Source organism: Balearica regulorum, chromosome 4, assembly GCF_011004875.1.
Source record: "Balearica regulorum gibbericeps isolate bBalReg1 chromosome 4, bBalReg1.pri, whole genome shotgun sequence".
NCBI lineage: Eukaryota > Metazoa > Chordata > Aves > Gruiformes > Gruidae > Balearica > Balearica regulorum.
In genome coordinates, this window is record NC_046187.1 from 32606234 (window position 1) to 32629606 (window position 23373).

General features: G+C 45.8%; 1 protein-coding gene across 5 annotated transcripts in view; it reads right to left on the minus strand.

Annotated features, from left to right (window-relative positions):
* HERC3 (HECT and RLD domain containing E3 ubiquitin protein ligase 3) overlaps positions 1–21417 on the minus strand; it is a 56253-nt gene extending 34836 nt beyond the window's left edge. Inside the window, exons 1-2 of one of the 5 annotated variants that reach the window (XM_075751639.1) lie at positions 21296–21417; positions 16119–16376 (exon numbers count right to left, since the gene is read on the minus strand). In XM_075751639.1, coding sequence (XP_075607754.1) covers positions 16119–16344 — 226 coding nt within the window. In that variant the 5' untranslated portion in view covers positions 16345–16376; positions 21296–21417. Of the gene's footprint in view, positions 1–5075; positions 5191–16118; positions 16377–17727; positions 17789–21200; positions 21263–21295 lie in introns of those variants that run through there. The other 4 variants (XM_075751640.1, XM_075751641.1, XM_075751642.1 and 1 more) reach the window with 4 other exon arrangements.
* Positions 21418–23373: the final 1956 nt, after the last annotated feature.

Genomic DNA, 23373 nt, shown 5'->3' on the forward strand with positions numbered 1-23373 from the left:
CTATCACTCCCCTCTTTCATTAGACAGGGGAGAAAAGGTACAATGAAAAAAAAAAAAAACTTACAGGTTGAGATAAGGACAGGGAGAGATCATTCTCTAATTATCATCACGAGCAAACCAGACTGAACTTAGAGAGGGAATTCATCTTATTTATTACTAAGCAAAACAGAGTAGAGGAATGAGAAATAAACCCAAATCTTAAAAACACCTCCCCCCACCCCTCCCATCTTCCTGGGCTCAACTTCACTCCCAGCTTCAACCTCCGCCCCCCCCAGCGGCACAGGGGGACGGGGAATGGGGGTTACGGTCAGTTCATCACGTGGTGTTTCTGCCGCTTCTTCATCCTCAGGGGGAGGACTCATCGTTCCCCCGCTCCAGCGTGGGGTCCCTCTCATGGGAGACAGTCCTTCACGACCTTCTCCAACATGAGTCTCCTCCACGGGGTGCAGACCTTCAGGAGCAAACTGCTCCAGCATGGGTCCCCCACGGGGTCACAAGTCCTGTCAGCAAACCTGCTCTGGCACAGGCTCCTCTCTCCATGGATCCACAGGTCCTGCCAGGAGCTTGCTCCAGCGCGGGCTTCCCACAGGGTCACAGCCTCCTTCAGGTGTCTCCACCTGCTCCGGCATGGGGTCCTCCACAGGCTGCAGGTGGAATCGCTACACCCCCTCATCCTCCCTCCATGGGCTGCAGGGGGACAGCCTGCTTCACCATGGTCTTCACCACTGGCTGCAGGGGAATCTTGCTCTGGCGCCTGGAGCACCTCCTCCCCCTCCTTTTGCACTGACCTTGGTGTCTGCAGATGTTCTTACATCTTCTCACTCCTCTCTCTGGCTGCAAAAGCTCTCTCTAACTGTTTTTCTTTTTCTTAAATATGTTATCACAGAGGTGCTGATTGGCTTGGCCTTGGCCAGCGGTGGGTCAGTCTTGGAGCCGGCTGGCATTGGCTCTATCAGACACAGGGGAAGCTTCTAGCAGCTTCTCACAGAAGCCACCCCTGTAGCCCCCCCGCTACCGAAACCTTGCCACGCAAAACCAACACACTGTGTCTGCAACTGCCAGAAGTACAAGGCACTGTTATACTGCACTGATTAGAATCCACAGGCAGTGAATGATTAATTAGCTTTCCTACTCCTAGTACAGTTATCAGAGAGTTGGTACACCCTTCCTATGTATAGCTTCCAGCTGCTCACAAGATTGGCTGAAGGATTCTGCCACATCCTCTAGCAAAAGCCTTTCTGTGTACCAGGATGTATATGAACAGCACCAGATGGCTTCGACTTGTCTGAAAGCGATGTAGAGAAAGCATCAGCCCTGAGGTTACACTGTCAGTAGCAAAATCTGGATTTCTTTGCTGGTGAGAAGCTGTGGCTTGGATGAGTTTCAAGTGATTTCAGTCTGCTTGGACATCTGGCCAAAACTCCTCATTTGCCTCCCCAACTTGACAATAAGTAACTCAAGAGCATTTGCTCATCTTTGTTGTTGCTTTCAGCTGGAAAGTGCTCACAGATTCTCTAAGATAAGTGTCTTACTAGCTTCCCCAGACAAGAAAGAGGTGGTGGTAGAAACACAGGCAAGGAGGAAACAACTGTTGGCAAGAAATTCCTCTGGGTTAAATGCTAGCCGCTGGCAAGTCTGAGGAGACATGAGCCAGTTTCTTTGCATTGCCATGCTTGTTAATATACTCCATGTTCACATTGGGGATGCCTGAGCATTGTGCAACCAAGATCTAAAAATCAGAAGCGTGAAATACAACATTTTAATGCATAACAACTGAATATTTAATCAGACACCAATAGCAACCTAAACTTCACACATATGGTCTTTCTGTTCTCTGAATACTGAAAAGTCTTAATTCTTACAGGAAAAGAGCAGAGTTACTTCCTTTTAGACATGAATTACACCAACACATTAAACCGTCTAACAAGGTGACACTAACAGCATTAGCACTTACAAAAGTCTGATCCAACAGCCAAAAGCTCCATGAAAAACCTGCTACCACCTTCAACAGGTACTACAAGAAAATGAGGAAAACTCTATGGCCCAATCTTACCTGTCACCAGCATTTCAGCAAACCACTGTACAAAAAAAGCAAGTAAACAGTGGATCACCAAACTCCCTGACAAGATTTTTATACATTAGGAAACTTCAGCTGACTGCTGATTCCCCAGTGTGCACTGGCATATCCTGGAGATGTTTCTGCATACAGACATTGTGGCTGTATTTCTAGGCTGTGATGCTTACCACCCGATGACCCAGTGAGCTCCCAAACCACAGCACCTCCTGGTCAACTCTCCTCAGCTATATACTGAGCATGATGTCATATGGTATGGACTTTCGCACTGGCCATATGGGATTGTTAAAGGGTAAGTTCTGCTGATCACTCCCTAGCTCTCCAGTTGAGAACTCAGCTTACAGATGGGAATCAGGGAGTCTCAGTGTGGTATTGCCACCAGTGCACCATTGTGGTAGCAACTGGCACCTGTTGTTCTTCAACCCTCAGCAAGCCTACAACAGAAGGGTCCTCTGAGAGACCGTTCAATTTCCTCCAAGGCAGCTATGCCAGAATCTCATCAGTACCCTTTTGGGTCCTTGAAATACCCTCTCCTGAAGTAGTCTATGCCAAGGATGCACAGAGCCTTTGGGCCAGTCACAATGGGGTGCTTTTCCCAGTTAGACTCACTTCAGCCTCCAGCAGAGTCAACTGTTGGGATTCCCTTGTCACTCCAGAAATACAGATGGGTTCTGCCCCTTCACAATTTGATGGCATTAAAGTACTCTGTGCACCAGTGTCCACTAGAGCCTTGTACTCCTGGGGGTCTGAAGTACCAGGCCATCAGACCCACACAGTCCAATAAACCCGGTTGTCCCTTTCCTCCACCTGGCTGGAAGCAGGGGCCCTCTAGTCCTGGTCATAGTATCTGTTACTCACTTCTTGTGCATACAAATCAGAAGTCCCTTTATTAAGACTGGAAGTCAGACCAGCCCTCCTAATTTGTCTGGGGAACTGCCCACTGGAAACTAGAGGAGCAGTTTTCCTGGAAGAACCCCCTTTTGTGATTGTTTCTCCTTGCAGCTCATGTACTTGTATCTCTAAGGTCAAGGTAGATTTTTTCCATCCCACTTCCTCATGTCCTCTCTGTGGCCATGCAGGTAAAACCACAGGGTGGCCCATGGTGCATGCCCCCTATATTCTCTCTCTTGATCAGAGGAACACTTACTCCTAATACCTGAGATACCGGTCCATACGAGTGGAGAGTAGGACATATCCTCCTCAAGTTTATTTCCCCCCCCCCCCCCCCCCCCCAATCACTTTGTCAATGCCCCTTTCCTAGGCAGGGATCCCAGCTGCTCAGCTTCCCTACCCTCTAATTCCAGGCTACCAGCCCCATTATCACAGCATCAGAGCAGCCAGGTAACAATGTGCTCACCTGGAAATGGCTAAAATCTTTTTTTCTATCCCTGTCTGAGTAACCTGTGAGATCAAGTGATTACCTCTGGTTCTGCCTCTTCCTCCTCCTGTTCTCATGATGGCCCTGCTTCATCATCCTTTACTAAACAAGCTGACTTTAGCATCCATTTCTTCTCGTGTATAGAGGCAACCAATACCAGCATGGGTTGGCTTTTGGGTTCAGTTGCAGTGCCTGTTGTCAGGGTTTGAGTAGCCACAGTGCCTGTTAGTTCGTTTTTCCTTTCTTCTCCCTAAGGATGCCACATGATATCAAGTGGTGTTTGGTAGACACTGGCCAGGGCCCAGCACAGTAAGCTGTGCCTCCTTGGAATAGCCACAGCATATTCTTCCCCCTACACCCCCCTCCCCCCAAATATTCTGTCACTTTATCAGGGTCCTGTAGTTGTTTGGGAGTGAAGTTTCAAACCATTGGAGGTGAGAAGTTCTCTACATACCTGCTCATGTTCTCCCACATGCTGTGCCACCCATGACTATCCAGCCTCAGGGCAGATCTCTGGGTGATATTCTTAAATAGTTGTTTAGGATTAAACAGGACTTGAGACACATTCAGGAGACATAGTAATAAGAGCATGCTGGTTTGAACATCCCAGAGCTATTGTAATTAGCCTGGAGGAGAAGGGGAAGGTAAGAGCAGGGCAAAGTGTTCTCCCCTTGTCTCCTCCATACATTGGGTCTCCAAGGAGACAAGGTAAAGACTGTAATTATAAATAGTTTCTGCAAGATGGCTCCTGAGGTAGAGATGACAGCAATGCCAAGTACAAATACCAGATTAGTCTCACAAACAGTAATTTTATCATAACCCAGTGTTACATAGTACAACAAAATGGTAACCTTAATCCATCTTGCAGAGATGGTAAACAGCACTGCAGGGAACATATATAGCAAGCTAGACACTATGTAACACAACCCTGAGAACAAATACAACATCATGACCAGCAAGTATTAAACTAATATAATGGATGCTTATAACAAATTTGTTTTAAACACACTCTGGTCAGAGCTGTCATTATCTCGAACCCTTCATGCCCCACATTGGGCACTGTTGTGGTTTAACCTGGCAGGCAGCTAAAACAACCACACAGCCATTTGCTCACTCCTCCTCCAGTGGGATGAGGGAGAGAATTGGAAAAGAAAAAGGTAAAACTCGTGGGTTGAGATAAAAACAGTTTAATAGGACAGAAAAGAAAGAGAATAATAATAAAACAATATACAAAACAAGTTATGCACAGCACAATTGCACACCACCCGCTGACTGATGCCCAGCTGGTTCCCAAGCTGCTGTGCCCCCCAGCCAACTCCCCCAGTTTATATACTGAGTGTGACATCATATGGTATGGAATATCCCTTTGGCCAGTTTGAGACAGCTCTCCTGGCTGTGTCCCCTCCCAGCTTGTTGTGTAACCTCTGCCTCCTTGTAGGTGGGCCAGTAAACTTGACTGCTTAGCAATAACTAAAACATGAGTGTGTTATCAACATTATTCTCACCCCAAATCCAAACCACAGCATTAGATCAGCTACTAGGAAGAAAATGAACTCTAATCCAGTTGAAATCAGGACAATTAAGTAGGAAGCTTCAGCTGACTGCTGATTCCCCAGTCTCCACCTGCACATCTCATATTTCTGCATATGGACATCATGGCTGTATTTGTAGGCTGTGATGACCTTCATGATTTCAGTCCTAATGAAGTCAGCGGAGCACTAAAACACATCTGAGTGTTAATGAAACTGCAAAGAGGAAAAGAAAAAAGTGCAGCAACTAAAATACTTGCAATCCAAAGTGCACTAATAGAGAAGCATATGCAGGATTTCTCCCTCCTCTTAAGGTTTCTCCTTTTGTCAGTATAACTTCAACAACATCTTAGCTATTCAATGCTTTTACCAGTATTAGCAGCAAAAGTACTCTCACCAACTTCTGTAGGAAATCTCATCCCCATGGAAGTGTGATTCTGCCACTTAGAAATTGGTAACTGGGGAGGGAAAAATCATGCTGTTTGTCAGAGCCTTTTTTGCTTCTTCCTCTCCTTTAAAGCCCCCAAAAATGAGCCTCTGATTTCCCTCTGCACATTTTCCACTCTGACTACCTAGCTGTCTCATGCTCACAGCTGCCACAGACAACATCTGGAGTCTGGGAGGAAGAAATCAGACTCTACAAACCACTTAGCTTCAGAAAGTCTGTATTTTGCCTATCAAGGGCTTTTGAAAACAACCTAACCCAGCCAGCTAAAACTGGTCCTATGGCTTCACTCACACCACCTCTGCAGGCTGTGGTTTGTCAGCAGTAACACCAGAGGACAGCTCACGGGGAAGAAGCAAGGGCTGAAGAACAGTTTCAGGAACACACCTTCACAACTGCAGACAGTCTCTGGCATGGCTGGGCATATGACACGCACAACACGTAGGCAGCTGGAACCGCCCTGCCTGACACCACTCCCATAATTTCATCACTGCTGCCTTCCTCCTCCTCACCAAGCCTCTGAGAGGGCATTACATGCTTGTTGTGTCTTGCGTTCAGACTACATGAGACTACTGTGTGCAGGGGTGTGGGAAACATTGTGCTCTGCACCTGCACAGCAGAAGACTACAAGAGCAAACCCCACAGGAGACCGCATCCTCATAGTACAACAGCTACCCTCGCTTTCTGCCTGCTGGTCTCACCCATGTATGGCAGCCCACCTTATTCTCAAACTTCTCTTAGTACGGGGCAAAAGCTTTAACATATGGAGCAAGCAAATGTTTACATCATCACGTAACTTCCTCTGACTTTTGACAATTGAAGTTTACTATATCCATCAAGGAGGCTGGGTTTTACAAGTCTAACTCACAGATCTTGAGGCTTCCTTTTGTGAACTTTGAACTGCTGCTACACTTGCAGCAGAAAGCAGAGCAGTACCAAGAGCAGCCTGATGAGAGAGACTGGCGACAGCAGCACAGAAGCTGATAAGGCTCTGATAGTTAGGTTACAAAGGAGGAAATGTAAACATAGAGGAGACTCACTGAACAAAAAAAAACCACAGACAGAGGGGGAAGACGGTAAAGGACAGACCAAAGCAGGTGACATTCCCAGGAGCCCTGTTGGTCACAGTGGTGGGAACACTGTCCATAGGTCAAGGCTGAGAAGCTCCAAGTAACAGAGACAATTCTGCAGTCCCCTTTTATCTGCAGTCCCCTTTTATCCACAGACACTAATGACACTCATTGTGATGACTGCTTCCCCGCACAGCATGTACAGTACTGCTTATTAATTTGTTTAGCATGGCTACTTACAGGCTTAAGTTTGAGATATGCTGGTTTAGTTATTAGCACGGCCTTCACTTTAAAGCCACCTGTGGTCACATTAAGGCAGGAATGTAAGGGGCCACCATGGCACCGCTGGGTGTCATTTCACATATACTTTGCCAGCTACTCCCCTCACAGCTGTGAGGGCAGATCCCTACCCTGAGAAAGCAAACACCTTCCTCAGGCATCACCACAGAAAACCTTTTCCTTCCCTACATCACTGCCTTTTGTCTGGGGGACAGCCTCTCCACACACCTCTGAGGAACCATAGGCCAGCACGGGCAGAGTCAGCTGGAGAATTCTCCTTGGGAAGCACTGAGCAGGCAGAGAAGGCTTCAGTCTGACAAAAGCATCAGCTGGCAGAGGGAAAAATCCACCTTCACATCCTAGAGCTAAACAAGTAAGGGCAGCTTTCAAAGGGAGAAGGCACCAAGATTTGTGAAAAATACAGGAAAAATGAATGTTCAGGAAACCCAAAGAGTGCCTGTATTCCTCTTCGGGTTATTGCAGAGAGCTGTCAAGGTGGTCACTTGGCCAGGCTGGCTGGCCACTGGCAGCACAGAAGCTGCAGCTAGGCCATGACCACTGAGAAACCCCTGAGGTCTACCATGGACACCCCAGCAAATGCCACTGCTCCATGGCAGCAACTCCAGCGTGGGCAGGATTCACTAGACCTCAGGATGACATACTGAGGATGAACATAAGAGGTGAAAGGAGCAATTAGGGAGATGGATTTAATGTGCTCGTATTACACACTGCAAAGCTGCATTTCTGTCTTGGGAAAAATCCCAAGTAAAGCCAAAGCAATCTTGAGAGCTATGACAAAGGTCAATGGCAGCAAGCAGGGACAGCAGACCAGGGAAAGGGAAGAATAAGCCCTTCACTACAATCCATCATAGCCACATGGATGAGTTAACATAAGTCCTGTGGCAACTACTGAGCCAATCTTATAAACACAAAAAAGGATACCAGCATAAAATTGACAGCTCTGCTTAAATACCAGCACTTTCACCTCCTAGCACTGCAGGGAAGAGAGATCTCTTCATTTCTTCCCTGCAGCGCTCCCCCAAACACAGCTCCCTTCTCAGCTGCCTTAACACAGCCCCTTCCAGCATACATGCTGGCAAACCATAACGAATTTAAGGCACAAAGACCCAGGAACATCTACAGGCTGTCCCTGAGGCTCAGTCAGCTGCTCCAGGCAGCAAATCACTACCCCAGGAAGTAAGATAAGAGTTTACTATTATCTATCTGCTATGCTCAATCCTGCAGATCACTGCTGTACAAGCATCCTTTCACAGCAGGTGACCATGTCTGAGCCGAGGGCTCAGTGAAGCACCTCCAAGTCCCCGCAAAACAGAGAACATTGCTATACACCACACACACTGCAAACAAGCCACAAGGGCTTCACTCCACTTTTTGCCTCTGGACAGGTGCTATTTTGCCATCTTTTCATATTACTGGAACAGTTTTGCTCAACAGGAAGCATTTAGACTTCACATTGGCATTTTATATTTTCTTGTAAAAGGGACGCTACATTTTTTAGCTAGCTGCACTTGGCTGAGTCTCCCTTGTGACAGCCCCAGGCTTTGATGAAGTAGCATGTGATTTTCCAAAGCACTCAGTGTGCTCCTCACTCTGTTCCCATTTATTTCAATCCTGTGGTGAGTTGCATGGGAGCAGGACAAAGCCACACGTTCCTGAAAAGCCACACCTGCACAGTGCAGCCTCAGTACAGCAGCCTTGTCCTTGCTTTCAATGACATCCCCATCAGATTCACAAATACTGCTTGAAAAATACATCACTGCAAAGAAGCACAGTGACTGGGAAATGCAGTCCTATTAAACATTTACAAAAGTTTATTTATTCATTTTCTCTAATATTTGAAGAACATTTTGAGAAAAGGCAATGTGAGCATTTGTACATTCCTTTTTGGTAAATTTATATAGGCAGGCAGCTGTTTAATAGGCAGGTCAGATGTTAAAAGTGAGCATTTCTTCACAGCTCTGCCGTAGGAACAGCTGTTTCCTGCTAGCAGCCTTAAGTGTCAAAAATATTTGATTTCTGAGAAAAAGAAGATTCAAAAGATCTTTGAGATAAATTCATCTTTCCAATACAGCTTAAGGAAGAATATCAGGCTGTTTAATGTTGACTGAGTCAAAGTCAGACATAGTTATGCATCTTCTGGAAGATTTGATGTCCATCAACAACAGACAAGCAACAAGCACGCACAATGAGCCAGAGTCAAACTCAGTCTTTCCATCTAATAGTTACACACTGAAAAACAAGCCAACCCCTTTTCCATCAGGAAAGGGTCTTCATGATTAGTGTCCCCTACATATTCTTGCAAGATTTCAAAAATCAAATCATACAGAATGCTTTACATTCACCTTTACCAAACTCAGGCTTTGTGACCTCAAAACACATGCCTGCATGTTTTCATGCAAAGGAAACACATGATATTAAGGCAAGTGAAAAGACATCTTTACTGAGGAAGAGCACCTTAGCTGCTTTACTGGGAGTGAGAATAAAATTTTTGGAGTTGGTGGGGAGAGATTTTTATTTCTGATGTCTATTCATAGACCCCCATCTATACAAAAGCTGCCTAATGATTGTGTTATAACATCATCATCAATAACACCATCTCTGTGTGTCACATAACACATCTTGAAAACAAGAACAATTAATTTCCAGCATCAACAGCCACCAAGCTACTGAAATCTCTCCTAGAAGCTGGGACTCTCAGCCTCACTTACATTCAGCTTAATAAAGTCATCACTTTTGTCCAGCACAGGCAACTATTCTGACTACCCAAAGGTTGGGACATTCAAAAAATTTGCATCTATAACCTCCAGGTTCTTTCCTGTCCTCTCCCTGCACCACACACAGAGCTACCCTTCCATTTTATTCTGAGCCCGTCTTCCAGCCTCAGCATGGTTGCAGGAGAAGGGACAGTCATTAGTGCCACACACCATGCCAATGCCAGGGTTTCACACTCCTTCCAAGCCAGGCATGGGGACAGACTTTTTCTGTTGCACCTTCAGAAAGCCTCTGAATAGTACACATGATACAGGAACAACAAATACGACCACGATAAATGCAAGTTTAGGTTGCTGAACTGCCCTACAAACCCCCAATTAAAGGGCAAAAAGCTGGTCATTCCTACTGCAACTCTGCCTTTTGAGACAAGAGACATTAAAAGTGTCCCTCACATCCTCAGTAAAATAGGCTGTACTGATTCTAAAAAAAAAAAGTATCTTGCTTCCCTGGGCTCACTCTTGTTTTCACACCTCAAAGTGAAATTGAGAGAAATCTAATGGTTATAACACATGTGCTTTTAGAGACAGCACTTCAGAGTTACATCTGAGAACACATTACAGCTGTTTCAGGCTCAGACTGAATTTCTTTACTGACAAGAAACCAGATTTCTACTGGTTTAGGTTGTCCTAGAGAGCCTTATCTCTCCTCAGTTTAGGCTCTCCTAATCCTGTGGTCTCCGAGAGTATCAGTAGAAGTCAGTTCTCATGATCCAGAGCATGCAAATTTTAAAACAGCCCACTATAAATATCTGGCAAATTCAGAGCCCTCAGCCAACCAATTCAACATAATCATCCATACTTATGATATCTAAGGGAAAGCACTTCCTTTGATTTTATTTCTTATTTGACCACATACATATTGTTTCTAAATGAAGTCATTTTTAAATCCAGTCTTCTAATTTTGAAACCTAATACCATTCTGAAGCCCAAATTGCACCAGTTTGCAGCTGAGATAACATACCATAATGCAAATCCACATTGCTGAAAATTGCTGCAGTCACTAGTGGAGGCATAACAACCTCAAATAGCTTGGTCAGATCCTGTGAGCAAAGGAGGCAAAAGAATGAGTACCAATGAACATATCTGACTCTGCAAGGGGTTGCCAGTTTAATAATCTGACTTTTTACAAAAACATTTAAAATAGGTGTTGAAACATAAATTGTGCCCTCATCCTTCCTTTATTGTTTTTCCTCGTTTAAAGTCAGCTGCTGCAGGCCAACAGCAAAGGCCTGACTCTGCAAAGGGCTCTGTCCCCCAGACAGCTCCATCCCTCCCTGCAGATCTCTCAGCACACTCATCTCCACACCCCTCCTCCCAGCCTTTGGCAGGGCCAATGCCTACGAGCAGGGCTGCCATGCCTCTACTACATCTTTTACAGCACATAGCTCTGCTTTGGGGGTGTAGAGAAAACATGACAACTGCAAAGCACTACTTACTCTTCCAGACCACAGCACTTGAAGTGTTGCAATAGTGTGTGCTGAGCCTCAGCTCCATGCCCAAACAGGGACAAAACTGTCTCATATCCCCTGTGAAAAGCCTGCTTAGTGGAACCTCCTGGACTTACTACTGTTTAAGCTCTTTTTTTCTTGTTCCACTCCTCACACAAAGGAGGAAGGCAGGGGGATCTAACCATTCTCCTGCCACTGTCACCCCACCTGCGTGCAGCTCTCAACCTTACCTATTCAATCCAGCAGCCATACCTCCTCATCTGCAACCTGCTTGCTTCCACAGCTGCTTCCAAACACACACAAGCCCTGCTGCCTCTCTGTCTCCTGAGCACCCAGGGCCTCCTGGCTGACTTCTCACCCACCAGGAAGAGGCTAAAAGAGGAAGATCCATACACACTGTCCTTCCAAGCAGGTTGCACATCTGAATTCTCAGCTGTTACAGGGTTTCTGATTAACAGGCATGCCACAGTGTGGTCTCTGGTCACTGTAACCCTGTGTTGAAGTTTGGGACAAGAGGATTTATGTTTGAAAAGTAAGACTGAGTTCAGAGAAATCCAGGTGATCTAGATGATATAGTGGGTTTTTTCCTGCTTTTTGAAAGAGATTGAATATAATGATATTTCTAACCCTGCGGTTATGAGCAAATAGATTCTACACCATACACAGAAGCAATGCTACCCTGCACATTTGCATCCAGACAGGAAATCTGGTAAAAAAAAAAAGCATAGTTTTGTCTGCTGTATGTTACCAGAGGAAAGGTTCAAAGCAGATTTAGCACCAGATATTTTCCTGTAACTCTCTTGAGACACTAACTACCAAAGGTCAGGTTCTCTCACTAGAAGTCAAATGAAGTCCAAATAACTTGCAGAGAAGTCTCTAGACCAGAAAACAAGTTCCACATCTCAGATTCAATCATGTTCTTAAAGCTTTACAAATGGCTAACAACCAGCTAGTTATTTCAGACTCCTCTACAATCAGCCCAAAAGAGCCTTCACCTTACATGCCTGAACCTGTCTTTTGTTCCCCAGCATATGCATGCATTCAGATAAAACACTTACCTAAGAATCATCACAGGGAGTCAAGACATGTCAGACCCAAAGAAAAAAAAAAATCAATCCAACTGAAATTACAGGGCTGTAGTAGAAATTTCAATGTAGTTATGGAGAATAAGTTGTTTCCTAAAACTACTGCAGTACGAAGTTCTATCACTTCCCGTTAGAGATATAACATATGTTAACGCCTAATGATGCTCAGGAAATTCATGCAAATTCAGACTGATTTTGCAGAACAGTTGGCTCAATACTTCAATCAAGATCACTGAGTTGCTTCTCCTAAAGCACTGTCAGACTCCAGGGACTCCAAGTGCATAACAATGCAAGTAAAAATTAATAAAGCTTCTGTCTGAGCTGTCCTAACTATGGTCATGGTGAGAGAACACTGGGACAGTGTCTCCCACTCTGCATCTCTACCAAGAGATTGCAGACACACAAACTACAGACTTTTTCAGGGGAAAAAAAAAAAAGAGAGGTGAGAAAACCATTTATTTCAATATTAGCAAAGCTAGGTTTCCACCCCTGAGGGATGGACTCCTCACATAGCTTGCTAACCACAATTCAAAGGAGGAATGAAACAGTAAATAGCATGGCAATGCAGGGAGATGGCTCTCGGAACCCATAGGAGTGGCACACTGGGTAGTACCCTAGCTGACAAGCAGGGAGTTGGAAACAATCACAGGCTGTTAGCTTTTAGTCAAAAGGAATGTTCTTTTAACTAGGAAAAGCTTCTTAGACAATTAATATTAATTTTACCACCACAATGCAAAATCCAAGGAAGGGGCACTTCCAGAAAGTAAACCTCTACAGACTCATACTCATTCAGTGACATGTACTCCCCCAGTAATTTCTGTTCCCTGTAGTGGAGAGGCACAAGAATCACTTCACCAGTTGCCATCCTGTCTCTGCATTGCATCAAAGCTCAGCTGATGTGACAGTAAACACAGCTTTTTAATTAACAAGTTTCTTTCATTTCAAAAGGTGCCCTCTAAAGGGCTCCTCTAAGAGGAATTACTGAAACACACTTCTATGCCACGGTTTGATGTTTTTGTGAGTAGCAAAATTGAATCTTCCTACTACAGATACATGGAAGTGCGCAGAACAAGAGAAAGAAAATTATTTGAGATATGTAGCAAGGGAAGGAAGGGAGGCAAAGTTTTCAAAAGCACTCACTCCAAATATAACTCCTCCCACTGGAAGGCATTAGTAAAACCTGCAAGCTTTTCAAGGAGAACTGGGTTAGACCCATGTTCAGTGCATTACGAAGTCCCAGAATTTTATTCACAAGTAGACATCATCCTGGGAAATAACCTTCTTTGGATAAACAACATGATCACATATTCTGAAAACACTAACTGAAGTTTTTAGCATGCCGGCAGTGTAAGCTTTGTGTACACACACACAAAAAAGTACAAGACATAGAAGGGACTTTCCTCCAAGGAGCACAGACCTGAAGTCTGTGCTGAAGTCACTTCTCTGAAGTCATCCAGCATTTTCATACAGTCTTCAAAAGGTTTCAAGACCCCCTACATATTTTCATGTCCTGATGTTACTCTCAAACACAACCAAGCCAGTCCACAGGCCATGGTAAGCATTTCTGAAGTCCGGAGGGGGCTCTCCAGAGTTTGCCTCTAGGGGGACAATCAGTTTTGTATCACAGCCTCCCCACAGGAGGTGCTGCTCACTTCCAGAGCTGGGCAGACATCCGCTGCTTGTAGCTGCCCTCACAGGCTAGGCAGGATCAAACCACGAGGCAGTAAAACCAAGAAGCCTCAGCCCACACTGCTCTGTCCAGTAGAGGCTGGAGAGATAGAGCTGCAAGGCTCCCAGTTCGAGACATTTCTGCTGTTCTCTCCCTCAAACACTTGCTGGCAGTCTTCTCTCCATCATCTTCATCTTTAACCCTACGCCCCACAAATACATCTTCACTTCCTACCAGACGTGGCTTTATTCATAGGTCCACAACTAATGGAGAATAAGATGATCTTTGACATACCTTTCTATACAGAAGGAGTAAGGTCATTTTTATCCCATGCAAGAGTGGTGGAAGGAAAGAGGAGGGCTTGATTCTTCTTGTTCCTATTTGCAAATGAGAACTAAGAAATTCAGTTCCCATTGCCACAAGCCAAAGCAGACCCACACAACACAGTGTGTGGGATGGGACTCTCTCCCAGTTTACTGTTATCATAAAGACTGCTGTGGCTGTTCACCATGAGCTAAAAAGAGCAGCTGTTCCTTACTTTACAGCATACCCCTCCCACCGGCCCCAGCTGGGATGGAGAAACTCCATCACAGGCACAGGGTAGTGATGTGTCAGTAGAGAAACAGGGTTTCTCAAGGATGGTCACAGGCTCCTCAGAGCAGCACTGCAGAACCATTTTCAGAATGACTGTGACTTGGTGTCACATCTTAGAGTCCCTTAATTTAAAGGGTAGAATAGCACTTGGGATCAAACCCAAAGAACTTTTTATTTCCAAATCTCAGACTGCCCCTCATCTAGAGCCCTAGGTGAAGGCAGAATTACCTAGTTGCTAGAGGTCTACACTTAAGCATTCAGCATTTCCAGCTCTGATCATCTACTCGCTGTGAAGTCTCCATTTTCACTACCATCTTGTGCTTGCTTTATTTTATAGGCAAACAGCGGGCTAGCCCAAAGATGGTACTCAGAGTACACATCTTTACAACACTCAGAACAATAGTACTGAACTTCTGTGGCCTCTGCACTAGAGTCACTCAACTAGTTCGGGGACTCGCAGGACAAAGTAACCTTATCAGGCCAGCTGGAATATTCCATAGGCTTGGCTTTCTTTTACTAAGCATCTCATTAATTCAAGGGACTAAGTTTACAAGTCCTCAGAAGATGAACAGTGGTTGTGCAAAGAGAGGAGTTAAGCACTTCTGATAATCCTGACCTCTTAATAACTGTCTGGAAACCACATTTATAAAAAGCAAGAGATTCAAAAGCAGATTCAAGATCAACTCCTCTAATCCAGCATCACTGACACTCAGCATCCCACATCTATCACCTCATGCTTGAGAGAAACAGACAAAAGACACTGACAGAAAAAAGAAGTAATGGAATTAGGTCAGATTTCCACATACTACATAAGAAACTGTGGTTATATTGTACACATCTCATCTGTCATGCAATAAGGTATGCTACAGAAGCCCTGAGTCCTACAGAGGGTAGCCTGCAATTTGAGGAATAATAATGTCTTATTGCTGTAATTACCCCCAGAGGGATTTTTATTATATTGTGGAAACAGAAAAACCTGTATCTTCACCACATGCCAAAACCCAAGAAGTTAACTGGAAGGCCAACATTCAAAAGAAATTCCCTAAGAAAGCGTTCAGGGTTTCTCAGAATAACAATACACAATTAAACTACTCCATCACCCTGGGAAAGGGAGACATTAGCTGCCTGTGGTTCTGCACATGTAGGTTCTGCCTGTTGGTACAGAATGAAGAAAGTGCAGTTTGAGTCTGGGGAACACAAGGTTATGATGACCTTCTTCTAGATTAAGAAAGCACGAAGGGGAGAAAGCACAAGTCAACAAAGCATTTCCAAGAGGGGAAACCAAAATTTAAACCCCCTTGGCCAAAAGCAAGTTTGTTCTCTACAACTACACTCAACACACATCTATTCTGAGGTAAATGAGAAAATTTCCAACAATAACTGAACAAGAGTAGGCATAAGGATGCAGTACAATTGGAAGGACAAAGCACAGGACACTTGTGACTCATGGCCCTTTCCCTTTTATAAAAAGGCAACCTAATGCCAAATAACAAAATCTGCCCTGAGACCATCTGCGCTTGCCTCTGTTTTGATGCATTTCCCAGAAACCGAGGAGACCTGTCTCCCCACCCGTGCTGCTCAGCTTTAGCTTTCCAGAGCCAGCAAATATCATTCAGCATCATTACTGTGTTATGACACATGATCTTCAGCTCTGTTAGCTGCTCCAGCTCCACAGCAATCAACACAAAGCAACTTCAACAATCTCAGTCCACCAGCTTCAAGACAGTTTGAAATACATATAAAAAGCTGACTTACCGGGCTTGCTTCCTTCACAGTCATGCCCCAGTTGGCCTTTGGTGTTCAAGCCACAGGTATACACTTCCCCATCTTCCAACAGGAACACAGAGTGGTTTCCTCCACATGCCACCTCCTTGACATTTCTGTCATGAATGAATCCATACACCTGTGGTTCAGGAATGATGACCTGGAGGTTGCTACCTATCCCAGGTTGTCCAAAAGACGAGTATCCCCAGCATAGCATTTTCTCTCTTTTCAGCAAGTCATGTATCCTTCCTGGGCAAGGGAAACAGGGGAAGGAATGTGAATGAAGCAAGTAATTGACAAGTGATCCTACAGAGATAAGCTGCCCAGAGCAGGAGGTGGAAACAACCAGAAAAGGCATTTCCTGCACAACTATCAGGCTTGTAAGCTGATGGTAAAGAGGGATTTCCACCATTACACAAAGAGGAATCAAGACAGCTCAGGTACTGAGTCAGCACCTTCATGCCCTGGCCATCTCCATCCGTAAGGCAGCAGCAGTGTTCTGAAACCCAGCAGACCCTGAACTGTTATTTCAGCAAAACTACTCTGCTTCAAAAAACCAAAATCAATCAACTCCAAACCAACTGTAATGCTTTTTTTAGACTAATGGGTCCAAATCTGGACTTTTAGAGTTAGTGTTATGTTTGGGACCACTGCTGAAAGTAGTCTTTAAAAATTACCTCAGAGGTGGTCAAACTAGCCCTGAACAGACCAATGTAGTATTTATTGTGTACTGGTCAATGCAGAACTGTATAATTTCTCATAAATCCAGATTAAGAAGTATTTTGCTCAACTGAACACATTCTTGCAACCCAAACATGCGCATGTATGCATGCACACATCCCTAAACTGCAGCAAGAATTTCCCAAGAAGCAGCAGTTCGCATGGAGAAGCACACTTGACAGCTTGGCCCTAACAGCAATGGACAGATAACATGGATGCAACTTGCCAGCAGTCAGGTGTTACCTTTTGTGCTGTGCTCAGTGGAAGTCAGGGATTTCAGAGAGTAGGGTAACACGGGAAGGAAAAAAACCAAACCAACCCCATAGCAATATAAAAGGTCCAATGAATTACTCAGCCTGAACTTGATAATGACAACAGGATGCTAATGCATAAAAGCCAAGGGGAGGGAAACAGCTCTCATTCCAGAAGAAGCATGTGAAAGATTTTAGTAACACTCCCTTGTCACTCCTAATCTCAATAGGTTTGGGTTATTTGTTAAACATGTTATACTAATATTGAGAACTCCTCTGCTTGAGCCAGAAACTGATTAAAGCTTTTTTTTTGTAAAGGGATGAGGAAAGAAGAGAAGAAAATGAAAGATCTGAGACATCAAGTCTTATGACTCACCATGTCAAGTTTTAAGCTAAGGCAATTTACAGCAGCTGCATTTACTACCTCAGCACAGGATCAAAAAGCAGAAAGTAACCCTTGAAGCACCAAAAGTTCCTCAAGGAAACAAGATTCCTTCTTCCACTCTGAGCAGATAGGAAATGCATGCATTCAGTTTCTTTCCAAAGCCTGCTGCTAATTCAAGCTCTAGGTATTAAGCAATAAAGCCTTTCCTAATCTAAGCCCTAAGCAACGGGTGTTCATCTCTTACCCCACTATCCTTGCCTGTCAGCTGTGGCCACACAGTCAGGTGTGGTCCCTTCCGCTGAGGCAGGACTGAGCTGCATGGGAGGGAGAAGATTGGATTTTTCCAGTTGTACTTCATCATTGCCGCAATTTCCTACCACAAACTATTTACTAGGATCTCTTATTAGGTGCTTTAAAGCATGCTATGAATCCCATTTATCTCCAACAGCCCTTGCTCCTTTATAGCATAATTCAATTCATTCACATCCACACGTGTGCTTATCAGTGGCCAGCTCCAAAGCACCCAGAGGAAAAAGCAGAAGGTTGCAAGGCTCTGTCTAGTTAAATCAGTTGTTGCGTACACTCTGTACTTGGTTGCCCTCAGCACAAAAGCCTGATGGAAGATACCCTCTACGCTGGCTACACTACTTCCTACACTAAGAATAGGAATGCCGTGGGACGCAGTAAAATTGAAGTGCATGCATGTGCTTTAAATGACACAACTGCTATATTTATAGTGAACTTCATGTTCTATCTCAAAAAAAAAACCCAGCATAAGCAACACCCTGAAGGTGGCAACACCAAGGCAGGGAATCATTTCAAAACTGACAACTGAAACAGCAGAAACCTGGGACTGCCATTTCTCTCAGCCTGGGGAATTACCTTGTTATGAAGTTATAAGCAGCACAATAGCAACAAACCTAAAGATCCAAAGATCACATCCCCTGCTAGTATAAGTGGATGTTACCTTTGAGCTGAAAAAAATTCACCACTATACAATGTGAACTACAATGACACTGTACAACATGAGCTAAATATTAATTTAGGATACCTTTCTAAAAGGGTTCCTGAACAGTCTGCTCCCTATAGACTAAAGTCACCTTTCCTAGTGCTAATTTAAAATGCTAAAAATACTTTAATTATTTTCCTTGTGTTCATATTCCACACAAAAAGTTGCCGTAATAGGCAGGGGGATGTGACATGAGTGGTAAGCAATTTTTTTTTCCCTCTGGGTAAGATACTATTTAAAACAGGAAGAGTTCAAACTCCCAGTAGTTCATATGCACGCTAGGGTGATATTTCAGAGGAGTTCAACCCTCGCTCATGCCAGTGGCCAGATTTTCTGAGGCACCCTGAAGTTTAACAATCCGTATGGCAGACAATGAGACATGCCAGACCCTTTAGAAAATCTGGTCTTAACTAGATTTTTGGTTAGTTTTGTGGGTTTTTTTAAGTGATATCCCTTGAATCCCAACCCCACACCCCAAACATTTTGCTGATAAATCCCTGTGCAGCTCTAGTCCAAGGGGACAGAGCAGTACTTTCCACTCAAGAGGGAAAACCAATAGCCACTTTCCATTTGAGTGTATGGGCACAGCTAAATATTTTCCAGTGGTCTGGTGAGACACATTTTTATTTTACTTATTTTGAAGACATAGCACATTTTTAAAACCACAACTGTTTTAATATTTGGTTTTCTCGCCTCCCCCCACCCCCCAAGCTGCTGCAAGTCTTAATACATCATGTGTTCAAGTAAAAGCTGTGTCCTGAAACACAATAAGGCTTCAAATGACAATTTCACACTCAGTTTCCAGTCTGGTTAAGGCAGTTACTCTTCTTTAAGATTAGTCGAGAAAGTAAAAAATGCATGTTACACTGCAAGCTACCTCTACAAGCTGCATACCCTCCTTATACTAAAACAATTTTTATAAAAAGTTTCTAGTGTGGGCAGGCACTAACAGAGACATGTCTGCACACACACACATAAAATACAGATAAGGCTTATAGTCACTTATCTGAAATTTTAAAAGTGACTAATTATTACTAGTGTTCAGCTCAAAACACCTTAAAGTTTTAATTTCTACCTTCAGAGGACAAACTCTTAAGGAAGGTTTGGGTTTTGGTTTTTTTTAATGCATTGGTTAGGGCCTTAAAGTTCCCAGTCCCTTTTAAAAATTGGATTGCAAAAAGCACAAGAGCTGCAGTAACCAACCACATCACCTATTCCTGTTCTTCACAAATCACAACACAGCCAGCTTGGTATTCATGTTTTAGAGATAAGAACAGATGCAATGCACCAAAGCCAGTCATTTGCAGAGAATCCCTATATATAATAAAAAGGGAGGGGGGAAGGGAAAGGAAGGTATATCCAAACATCCTCAAACCCTCGCATTCCAGGAATAATGCACCACCAAAACAGTGAAGGATGTACACAGCACAGCTAGAGATAAGAAAACCTCACACTGTTTGGAATATTTTGAAGAAATCTATTGTGGGTAGAAGATCCACCCTCCACTATAATAAGGCTCAGCTGACATACTAAGTATATATCCTTCGGTGAGAAGACAACTCTGGTGGTTTGGTAAAATAATAACGCTGCATGTAAGATCATGACAGGATGTGTTTTATTTTGCCTTTTGTTGTTTTCTTTCTTTCTAATAGCTATCATGACATACACAGTCTCTTTACACAATTGTACAAGCATATTCTAAAGCCATAGCTATGACCACAACTGCACTGTTTCTGGGGAAGTTAGTTAAGTAAATATTGTGCTTGCAACAAGCAACACCAAGGCTGAAAACTCTCTAAACAAAGAGATCTGCCAACTGGCAGGGCATGAATAAACAAGTTTTTTCCTTCCTTGTTGTTTGTGATATTTCAGCTAGCAAATGTGCTCCTTTTATCAGCATTGCCCAATAATGAAGGAATTTACTGCTTCTTTCTGCCACTAAGCCTCCAGCTTTCTTCTTCCTTTTACTCCAACTCAATGTCCAATGTAGACCAAGCTACAGAGCAAGAGAACGCAAGGTGTAACAGTGAATGAGTTAAAGCATAAAGCGAGCATTACCACTGTATAACCACATCCCCTCAGCAAGAGCTGTCCCCATAGAACACATTTAATAAATAAATAAAATTAAACAGGACCCACATCATCTCCATTTTGCGATCCCAGTAAGAACACCTCCCTTCCTCCAACCCAGACACAGGCTCCTTGGCTTCCGTGCTTACCGCTGCCGCTTCCCACCCCCAAACCGGCGTTTCCGGGGGACACACCGACCCCCCGGCGCCCGGGACCGACAGCAGCGGCCTCGGGCACCCGCCGCCCACGCCAGCACCCCACGGTAGCAACCCTCTGCCCACCCGGCAGCCAGCCGCGCCCGGTGATCCAGCAGCAGCGCCGACCGGTTCCTGCCGCAGCCCCGCGGCCACCCCCGGCTCCCCGCACCGGCCCGGGCAGGCCCCGCCCGGGGACGCGCGTCCTGCGCCAGGGAGGGCGGCGAGCGGGGGGGCCCGCAGGGCTCCGCCATACCGCCGCGCTGCTCCGCGCACTCTCACGCTGCCGCCCCGCCTCCCCCCCCCACATCCTTTCGGTACCAGGACCGGCAGCAGCCCTACCGGCAGCCCCGCCAGGGAGCCGGGCTCTCCCTCACCCGGCACTCGCCTCGCCAGGCCAGGCGAGGCCCGGCCTCAGCATAACGGGTCCGGGCTCGGGCCCACCTCGGCGAGGCTCTGACCGCACCGAGCAGGGCGCCCGGGGCAAGCAGCTACCGCCGACCCCCTCCCCGTTCGCCGCCCCGCTCCCCACCACTCACCTGCCACCGGCCCCGCCGCTGCCGCCACGGCAACGAGGAAGTCCAGCCCCCTGATACCGCCGCGGCCGGCGAGAGTGACAGCGCAGTACGGCCAATGGAAACGCGGGGCCGGCCCCAGAGCACAAATCGGCGGCGGGCGCTGCGCCTGGCCCCGCCCCGCGCCGGGCGGGGCGGGGCGCTCTGTCAGTCGGTGTGTCCCCACCGGCGGTCCATGGCGGCGGCTGCCGCTGTGCCCCCCCCCCCCCCGCCACCCGCCCCCAGCCGTCTCAGCTCTTTCCCCGGGCCCGTGGAAGGCCCCCGAGCGGTACACGCGTCGCCAGAACAGCCCACGGCACCGGCCGGCGGCGGGCTGGGCCTGAGGCAGCGTGACGGGCTGCTTCAGGCTGGCGTCGCCTGCGCAGGCGGTTGCCGTGTTTCGCTCCCGGTGCTGAGGGGTGTCCTGGCCGGCCTGGCGGAACCAGCGCTGAGGAGGGAGCCAGCCGGCCCTCCGGGGCTCCCCGGCCTGCTGGCGTCGGGCAATGACCGACCGTCTTGAGGCAGGGGGTGCAAGGCTTCCTCGGGGGCGTTGTGTTGGCATTTCTGCCTCGTCCCCCGGGGAGGTCTGTTCGGGGAACCTCCATCCCCTGAGGCCAGGGCGCTGCCTGGGGTCAGAGCTCCCTGCGGTCATCCGGCGTTCCCGCTGACGGGGAAACGGCACTGAAGCTGAGGCTGCTGCCAAGGAGCGAGGGCTGTGGAGAACCAGCTCACGCCGCAAAACGCGGCCGAGGGTTGTGACTGCAGAGGTTTAGCCAGTCTTGTGGGCTAAGCAGATCAGGAGCTGCATTAAAGGGAACAGAAATCAATGGGCAAAGTCAAGCATGTGCAAATATTCTAGAATTTAAGCTATTCTAAATGAAAGCCAGCTTTCCACTGTTTAAAATGACTCTCTTGGTTTTGTTACACATGAAATATACCACTTAACAATAGTCAGTTGCTCTCCCCTCTCTTGTTTTTTTTCATCTTGCATTTTACATGGCCTCTAGGCACCTGACAGGCTTGTTTGCTTAGGAACTCATACGTTTTATACAAAGTTATCAACCTTAGGAAAATATTTGTGGTCAAAGTATAAATCTCTGCTGGGAGAAAGAGAGGAGGGAAAAAAAAATAAAAGAGGCCAATGAACAAGCAATTATATAACTCTCAAGTACTCATTTTCTGATTTTAATGCCATCCATTAGAAAAAGACTGTGCATGCCGCAAGAGCAATGCACAAGCTGGATCCCACTCAGACCATCAAAATGACAGTCAATATTTGAGCAAACCACAGGGAGATGTTTGCAAGGGCTCGGCGTAGGGGGGAGAGGTCCCCAAGGCAAGTGTAGTGCCCACAGTATTCATCTCCCTTCGCTACATCTCTGGCAGTTTGCAGTGTTTGTGTACTGAGTATGCAATGTGTCACGTATCGGATAAAAATTCACCTGTATTTGCATGGATCGTGCGCGTTTAGCAAAAAAAGCTACTCTCTAGTGTAAAATTACACCTGTGACATAATAGCTTTTAGTTAACCAGTGTTACAAGCAGCTTCTAGAATAACTGAAAGCGTAGAGGAAAAAATATTTCCTTTGGTTTTGTTTTGTTTATTTCATCATTTGGAGACGTTTGTAAAATAGTCAGCGTTTCCTTTTACACTCGTTTTCCTCTGTTTCTGATTGAGTAATCAAGGGGAAGATAAACATAAAAAAACCCAGAGAAAAAGTAGTAGATGAGGGAGCAAAGCCTGCGATTTGTCCTAGGGAGCCAGGAATCTCTTGCTTAAACCAATTTCTACATTTCAGTTTCGTGGAGAACTTTCCAGGCTGGTCCTTCATAACTGGATAAAATTAAATCAAGACACCAAAATAAACCCATTTTGTTTGTGTCCCTGCACTCCGCTATGCACAGCTCCCTCTGGAGGCTGCTACCGCTGCAGATTTCTTCGTAAGAGCCCAGGTTTCATCGCGTCATAGGTCTTCCTCACCTGGGGGTGACCAGGCTGGCATCCACATCTCCCTGCTGGCTAAGGGCTGGCTGCTCTGCCAGGCTCTTGGGCTTCTCTACAG